This window comes from Cebus imitator, unplaced genomic scaffold (assembly GCF_001604975.1).
Source record: "Cebus imitator isolate Cc_AM_T3 unplaced genomic scaffold, Cebus_imitator-1.0 Scaffold12, whole genome shotgun sequence".
NCBI classification, from domain to species: Eukaryota; Metazoa; Chordata; class Mammalia; order Primates; family Cebidae; genus Cebus; species Cebus imitator.
This window is the reverse complement of record NW_016107327.1, coordinates 9,974,772-9,983,896: the sequence shown is the minus strand read 5'-3', so window position 1 is coordinate 9,983,896 and position 9,125 is coordinate 9,974,772. Positions and strand designations below refer to the sequence as shown.

Sequence of the window (9,125 nt, the reverse complement as noted above, 5' to 3'; positions counted from 1 at the left end):
GGCCTCCCAAAGTGCTGGGATTACAGGCTTGAGCCACCGCGCCCGGCCTTGGATGCTCTCTTTCTTGAGCTAAGTACCAGATGCATGAGTTTGATCAGTTTGTGAACTTTTTTAAACTGTACACTTATGAGTCATGAACATTTCTATATATGTATAATACTTTAATAGAAATGGGCTGGGCGTGGTGGGTCACGCCTGTAATTCCAGCACTTTGGGAGGCTGAGGCAGGTGGATCACTTGAGGTCAGGAGTTCAAGGTCAGCCTGACCAACATGGCAAAACCCCATCTCTACTAAAAATACGAAAGTTAGCCAGGTGTGGTGATGGGCGCCTGTATTCTCAGCTATTCAGGAGGCTGAGGCAGGAGAATTGCTTGAACCTGGGAAGTGGAGGTTGCAGTGAGCCGAGATTGCGTCACTGCACTCCAGACTGGGCGACAGAGCAAGACTCTGTCTCAAAAAAAAAGAAAGGAAAAATGTGTACATATGCATAGACACCATAAAGAAAAGTAGGGGAAAGACAATGCAAAATTCACAATAGTAGTCATCAGTGAGGGGTACATGGAAAGGATTGGGGAGGATTTATAGAGGGGCTTCAAAAATAAGAGTAACATTCCATACTTGAAACTGGGTGCTGGTTATGTTCTTTTTATGTCTTTTTTATTTTATTTTATTTTATTTTTATTTTGAGATGGAGTTTTGCTCTTGTTGCCCAGGCTGGAGTGCAATGACACGATCTCGGCTCACTGTAACCTCTGCCTCCCAGGTTCAAGCGATTCTCCTGCCTTAGCCTCCTGAGTAGCTGGGATTACAGACATGCACACCATGCCCAGTTAATTTTTTGTATTTTTAGTAGTGATGGGGTTTCACTATGTTGGTCAGGCTGGTCTTCAACTCCTGACCTCATGATCCGCCTGCCTCAGCCTCCCAAAGTGCTGGGATTACAGGTGTGACCCACCGTGCCTGGCTGTCTTTTCATTTTTATATTTATTTATTTTCCCTTAGACAGAGTCTCACTTTGTTGCCCAGGCTGGAGTGCCATGGGGCAATCTTGGCTCACAGAAGCTTTTGCCTCCCCGATTCAAGTGATTCTTGTGTCTCAGCCTCCCAAATAGCTGGGACTGTGGGTACACACCACCACGCTCAGCTAATTTTTGTATTTTTAGTAGAGATAGGGTTTTGCCATGATGCCTAGGCTGGTCTAGAACTCCTGGCCTCAAGTGATCTATCCAACTTGGCCACCCAAAGTGCTGAGATTACAGGCATGAGCCATTGTTCCTAGCTGTTCTTTACATCTTATACATGTCAACAAATGTACCCTTTTATATCTACCTAATATTTAATAAAAGCAACAATAAGATAAAGAAAAAAATAGCAAAAACTTGTAGGTTTTTTAAGAAAGCAAGTCTTTTTCTTTTTGGCCATATCTTACCATTTGACCAAGTGACTAAATCTGATTCATAGGCTTGAGCAGTTTTTTAGTTTGGCCAATCACATCAGTATTGCCATGCAATTGTTAGAGTCATCACACCTGTGTTTTCTATCTGGATTTATAAGAAAATAACATAGTTAGTAGTTAGTAACTCAGGATAACTAATGACCCTTGTGATAACTAAGAATTGGTCAGTTGCAGTGGTGTGTGTCTGTAATCTCAGCTGCTCAACATGCTGAGGCGGGAGGATTGTTCCACCCCAGGAGTTTTAGATCAGCCTGAGCAACATAACAAGACCCCGTCTCTACAAAAATCTTTAAAATAAATCAGCAGGTATGGTGACACATGCCTGGAGTCCCAGCTACTTGGGAGACTGAGGCAGGAGAATGACTGGGGCCTAGGAGTTCAAGGCTGAAATGAGTTACGACAGTGCCACTACACTCCAGCCCAGACAGCAGAATGAGAAACCATCTCTTTGCAGGGGGTTAGGGGAAAGAATTGAATGTGTGAATTTATTAGGCATTTAAACCTCCATCTGAAGAGATGAAAACTCTGTGATTGGGCCAGCTTTTATTTTGAAATCCAACATCTAGCAATACTTGTTATAGAGTGAATAAGGAAAGATCAGTATTAATTTACAGGTTCTTAATGGAGTTTGGAACATATTTGGCTAGTTCTAATATAAAATAAAACATTTTTTTTTAAATTGAAGCTCTTAGCATCTTGATTCCTTTCCCATAAGACATCTACAGAATGATAAGCTGATTTTTGAACATTTCTTCTGTAAAAAGCATTTTACATTCTAATTGTGAATTAAAATTGTTCTTAACATGAATAGTGACACTTACTGAACCCTATATGGATCCTAAAAGAATAATTCAGCTCTACTATATCCAAAGTTTAGCTTTCTACAGAAGTTTATTCTTCCTTAAATAATCCTCATCACCATATTTTATCATTAAAGCATTTAAACACAACTCATTTTATGAGGAATGATGGGATTTCTTATAGGGACTCCCTTCAAGGTTATTTAAAAAAACAAATGGCCAGGTGCAGTGGCTCATGCCCGTAATCCTAGTATTTTGGGAGGCAGAGGTGGGCAGATCATGAGGTCAGGAGATTGAGACCATCCTGGCCAATATGGTGAAACCCCATCTTTGCTAAAAATATAAAAATTAGTTGGGCATGGTAGTGCACGCCTGTAGTCCCAGCTACTCGAGAGGCTGAGGCAGGAGAATTGTTTGAATCTAGGAGGCAGAGGTTGCACTCCAGCCTGGCAACAGAGTGAGATTCTGTCTCAGGAAAAAAAAAAAAAAAAAAGAAGGAAACAGTTGGGAGAGAGTGGTAAAACAGGCATAGAAGTTCTCTTTGGGCTGTGGGTCTCACTTAGGCTTTTCAGCACAAAGGTGGGGTTTCACTGGAGACCCGCCCCTGTCTGCCTAGAATTTCTCTGCCTCCTGCCTCTATCACAGTGGCGTGATCTTGGCTCACTGCCATCTCTGCCTCCCAGGTTCAAGTGATTCTTGTGCCTCAACCTCTTGATTAGCTGGGATTACAGGCGTGAGCCACCACCTGGCTGTGTTTCATATATTAATAGTTTTTAATCTTATATAGTACCTTTTATACTATCCTGACAGTATAACCAGTGTTTCTATTTCATAGGGATGACATTTTAACTATTTAAAAATGTTAAGAAAATTTTTTTTAAAGCATCAAATTATTTGACTAAAACAGCTAAACAAAATTAATGATATATAACAGTCTGTCACTTTCTGAATATAAGGTGTCTAATTTATTACTTTGTTATTTCACATTACAGACAATGTGCCCTGTGTGTCTGGATCGTCTGAAGAACATGATTTTCCTCTGTGGTCATGGAACCTGCCAACTCTGTGGAGATCGCATGAGTGAATGTCCTATCTGTCGCAAGGCTATTGAACGAAGGATTCTTTTGTATTAACGAAGAAACACAGTGTATTTTGTTAGCTAATGTATCTAGTTATGAGATTTTAGCAGGCTTTTAATCTAGTTGGAAGTGCTGATGAGTTAATTTCTATTGTCATAGTTTCTTTACTAGAGTATAATTGGGCGGTAAATGTACCAGAACAAAAAAACCCTACAAAACAGTGTTGGAAATATGTTTTTTGTTTTTGTTTTAAATTTGAAACATCAAATTCATGTAGCTCATAGATAATTTATCTTTGGCTTCTAAGAGGAAAGTTTTTTAAGGATATCCTTTTTTAAAAAAATTGCATTTTTCTCTTATAGTTTATAAATTTGTTAGATCTCAAAAGACATAATTCCTTGTGATCAGTTATCCTTCATTTCATCCTGGTTTTACACAGTGAATTGATACAGGTTCTCTGAAAAGTCATCATCAAATGAAAGGGGCAGGTCAAATCATTATATCACATGGTAAATTATAAAATTATAGTACAAGTTCCACATAGTTAAGGGAATACCAAAAGGGATGATGCTTTTTTTTAAGATAACAGGAAGTTATCCACATTTGTTTCTGAATTCATAGAGTAAATAGAAGCATAGAATGAGGGAATAATGTCTTTGCATTTAGTTTATTTTCTAGATTCAAAAGGAATCTAGAAAATCTTGTTTAACTTGAATAAGATTACCAGTTTCAAGATGACTGATAGACAGGAAAAGGAAAAATAAGCAATAATAGTGGGCAACTGAAGAGAGGAGAAAAAAAAAAACAGTAAGAGTACCTGCTAACTGACCACTAGCAGTTGCCTTTCTTTTATTAATTTATACACTATTTTGTTCAGCCAGTGTTTTTAAAAAAAATCTGTGAAAAGTATACTTCAGGTTTTCTGTGATTACTTATCTAGACTTAATCTGACCAGTGAAATGACATTGCCCTATTTGGACCTCTGAGGTTCTGTTTAGCTTTGCTGATGTACTGAATAGGACCCCAGTGATCTGCAAAAAAAAAAAAAAAAAAAAAAAAAAAAATGCCTTGTCCAAAGGCAGCAATCTTTTGTTCTTTGTATCAGTTAATTCTGATAGTGTGTACTGATCCTGTCTTCATTATAGGCCTTATTTCCATGCTCTCTTTCTTTATAGTAAGTTTTACTATAAAGAAAACAGTCTCTCTGAATACCTACAGATGAGGATATTATTTAAACTGCCAACAGTATCCAAGATATGGTCAATAACCTAATTACAAATACTTTAGAAAGAGTGACCAGGGCATTTACAGAAATGTCTGATTACCTGTAGACTTTTTTTTTTTTAAAAACAAACTTTAACTCTAGAGCATTTAATTATTTTTTTCTCCTTTGAATGATCTCCTTTGTAATCTTACTGTCTCCTGAGTAAATATACACAGAAATGTTTGGGAGTTCATTGCTGCTAGATTATATCAGCTGTTTACATAGTGTCTACTATATGCTGTTTATAAGCTTTTTCCTAAAAATCGTTATCCTCTTTGGTAGTTTTTTTCCCTCCTTTAAATCTGGTGAGCTTTTCTTCAGTTTTTATACAACACCAACTAAATTTGAAAGTATGAAGTCTCTAGCCCTCATAACACTGTTTCTGGCTGTTCAATTGCTGCCATTGCAAGTCCTGGTGAAAGCAATGGGGAGCTTCGCTGGCTGGTTTTGTAGTCTCAGCAATTCCATGTCTGTGTTTAGCTGAGTAACTGCTATCATTTAGAACAGTAAAATTTTTATAGATTTCAAATTTGAAAATTTATATAGACTCTACTCAGTTATCTAATAAGGGGCCACTGAGGCTGTTTTTAAAACTATTTTGAAGTTATAAAAAGATAGACCATCTGACCGATGATGTTCACATAAAGAGACAAACAGACTATCTTCTTGCAGACATGAAAACAGCATGTCAGGTTTTCCTTTCCTTCCATGCCATGGGCCACCCATCTCTTTCCACTAGATCACCTGATGAGGAGGGAGCACCTGGCTGACTCATGCAGAGTTTGGCCAGTCAGAGAATTATGTGGTCTCCAGCTCTACTTAGCTCTACTTTCCTTAAACAAATCCTTTCTGTTTTCTGAGCTAAAACAGATCCCTAAAAGGTAGTAGCATCTTCAGACTAGTTTAATTATTTCCTTTATAAGAATATGACATAAACATTTATTATAGAAATCATAGTGTCATTGTAATTTTAGTGCTAGTACTTATGGGTTTTCTGTATTTGTATCACCTTGATGTTTATTGCATGAATAGAAAATACTTCTTTATTCAAGTTTTCAATCACCTAAAATTACTTTAAATTTATTTTGGGTTTGTGAGAGAGAAGATTAAGAACTTCATCATTCAGTGACTTTTCTCCAGTTTTCTGAATCTGCTACCTCTTATTATATGTCTCTTAGTACTTTTCCAATTAGGTTTGTACCCTCCTCATTACCTAAACCTCTTTATCTTGTGCCTCAAAAGAGCTTTTACTTTTCTTAGAATCATTAAAAAAAACCTGACATGCATTTATTCAAAAACATATTTATTGGGCTTCAGGGATTAGATACACAACAGTGTAAAAATGGCATCTTAGCACACTCAGAATTTATTGTGCAGCAGTTGTGTATTTTAAGGAATCTGTTGTTAGAAGGAAGAGATCCAAAGGTCCTGATAACATTTCCTAATGTTTCAGAAGAGTTGCCATTGAGTAGTGTTTGGATTCCCTCTCTGTACCCCTCACCCTACCATTTTCTCCTTTATTCTTCAAAGATTGTTAGTTTTGTTATTCAAAACACACACATACAACTTACCAGATGGTGCTATTCTAATGGTATTTGTTCACATAATTTAACATTCTTACTGCTTATACTATATACATATTTAATTTTGTTGAGAGTAAGAAGGTTTTCAAGAAAAGATAATTTTGTATTAGTGTAGGAATATATTAGACTAATGTTTAGTTTAGCTGGCCAAATTATGCATAAGATATTTGTAACTTTAAACATTGCAAATTGACCAGCTAGCTATGGAAGCATAAAATTAATTGGTAATTAATGTTGGAAATACATTTCTTAAATTTATTTTTTTATGGCTTTAGCCTGTAAGAGCATTTTAGCATATTGAAATGCATGCTGCTTAAGATGTGTCTGGTTCAACTGTCAAAGCTTGCTGGGTCATTTTTTCATAGTAGAAACATACAGTCTATGTGTTGCCCAATTGCTGTTTGTCTATTCTGGATTCTGGACCCTTTTTGGAGTAGGAATTAGCTAAATTCATGAACGAAGAAAATTAGAGATGGGTTAGGGTAGAGTCAGGACAGTGGGGTTAAATAGGTAGGAAGAAAAGTCAGCATTTGAGTGTAGAGGAAAAAAAGAGGATCATATAGATGTCACCGAATTATAGGCTTTAATACAGCTTGGGAAAAGCACTTGTCCTATCAGTTTGTCTAACATGTTTTATAGTAGTAATTTGTGTAAAAATTGAATTTTTGAATAGTTTTTTTTGTATTTTTTATTGTGATGAAAAACTCATAAAATTTACCATATTAACTGTTTCTAAAGTGCACAGTTCAGCCGTGATAAGTACATTTACATTGTTGTGAAACAGATCTCCAGAACTTTTTCATCTTGCAAAACTGAAACTCCATACCCATTAAACAACTCCCCGTTTTGTCTTCTTCCCATTGGAATAGAATTTTGAGTCTATGTAAATCAAGAAACACCTGAATTCTTTAGTTGTTTATGTTTGCAAGATCTAAGAGCATAGTAAACATTAAGTTCTTAAAATCTGGGGGAGGGACAACATGTCCCTCCTCTGAATTGTTAGCAATTAAATTAAGTTTTAAATGTCTATTACTTGGAAGGGTTTGTTATTTCATTTTGAGTCAGAGGGGAGAGGCACATTTTTAAATATCAGAATTAGATTAGCTTTGAGTTTGTACTAAATTGGGAAGGTAATAGATTTTCATAAATTATGTGTGCCTTGTTGGAAATGTCAACTGTCTTTACGTCTGCTTGTGAAAGTTTCAAAATATGTTTTTCTCTCAAAAAGGCAACGTTACTTCATTTGCTTGAATATTATGATAGGAATGCTTACTGATATTACTTGATAGTCATATATAGCCTTGGAACTTTAACATATATATATAACTATAGCAGTATTAATAATGATAGTTGTACTTCTTTAAAACATTAAATTTGAGGAAACTTTAATGCTGTCTCATGTGTACATTACTTTACTACAGAGGGGGAATATTTTGAGCCTCAGTTTACTTAGTAGTAGTATGTGAAACTATGGTAGAAAAACGTGAATTAGACAGTGGAGCCGATGAATTAAAATTGTAAATTGCTACATTGGCATTTTCTACCTCCTTTTCTGGCAGAGTATTATTTTTTCCAGCATTTATTCTTATTTGTGAGTAAAGAGGAAATGGGAACCTGAGGTTAAAATTGACATTTTTGTTTTGTTGAGACTTTAAGCAGTAGGTACATGAGAAAGTGACTTGTCACATTAATTTGGTGCCTAAATTCATAACTTCAAGTTATAATTGACATGTACAAAATGTCTAAGAAAGGTAATATGCTGAATATTTTACTTTTCCTGTATAGTCTGCATTATTTTGTTTTATAAACCCAACATATTTCCTCCAAAAAGCAAAATGGTCCTGTTTTTTTTTTTTTTTTTTTTTAATAAAATAAATGCACCATTTTGTCTGCCATCTATAATTTCAGGAAGTTATTGAAAGTTCTGACTCAGGGCTTTTTAATAGTTCAAGCAGTTGTCAATTATATTTTGGAAACTCCATCTGCATAATTCTCCAGTGCCTTGAAAGAATTATTAAGTTGGAAACACTATTAAAACTTTTTAAAAGATGGTCTTTAGTGCACGTGTATCATTATATACACGTTTTAAAGTCATACTGCTTAACTTGTTAATAGTGACTCTCTGCATGTGTGCTGGGTTTGGGTAATTACTTAAAGGAAGTTTTCTAGATTTGCACTTGATGTTTGTTTTTAAAAACTGATTACTTATGGCCATGACACTGTTACCAGAAAAGTAATTCTTATTAAGTGTGTTATGAAAAGTCATCTATAGGTAGCATCTGGGAAGAGGAGATCGAGCTCACAGTGTGCTATTTTAGTATGAAAGGAGGATCTGTTTGGGAAACATAGATTGTCTTCCCCTCAAATGAGGAAAAAAAAAAGACCCTTTGTTCAAATGGATTCTGTTTTTAAAAAAACTATTTTTAAAGGAAATCACAAATTGCATGTAATTCTTAATGCTAGTCTTGTAGACTAAATCCATAAAATTGTTTTTATGATCAGTATGTTTGTGTCATTCTAAATGCAGTATATTCAGTGATAGCAGTTCAGTTGATTCATACAGTGTTTTGTATTTTTTCTAGTTTTTTAGCTTTCAATATTGGATTAAAGCCTTGTTTGTGAATATAGTTTCTGTATGGCAAATGATTCTTGCTTATTAGCTTTTGTTAAAGAATACTACTTAGAGCTATGTTAAAGGATACTTAGTAAGAGCTAAGCTTTTAAAAGTAATGCAAACATCTATCATTAATAAAACCTATGGCGTAATATCATATGCTTTTATTTGATCTTTTGAGAATTATTCTTTTATAGTAGTATACATGCATTTTGATTTTTAAAGCATTTAAAAACAAATCACTATACATTAAAAAACTTACTGTTAAAAAGGAAATTACCATGTCTTTAAGAAACAAGGATGTACATCTACAACTCAACATAAGTGT

The 9,125-nt window shown here is 35.2% G+C and overlaps 1 protein-coding gene across 1 annotated transcript in view; it reads left to right on the top strand.

The window, feature by feature from the left end:
* MIB1 (MIB E3 ubiquitin protein ligase 1) overlaps nt 1-7,572 on the top strand; it is a 135,012-nt gene extending 127,440 nt beyond the window's left edge. The window contains exon 21 of the mRNA XM_017498804.2: nt 3,250-7,572. Coding sequence (XP_017354293.1) covers nt 3,250-3,390 — 141 coding nt within the window. The 3' untranslated portion in view covers nt 3,391-7,572. The remainder of the gene's footprint in view (nt 1-3,249) is intronic.
* The last annotated feature ends 1,553 nt before the right edge of the window (nt 7,573-9,125 follow it).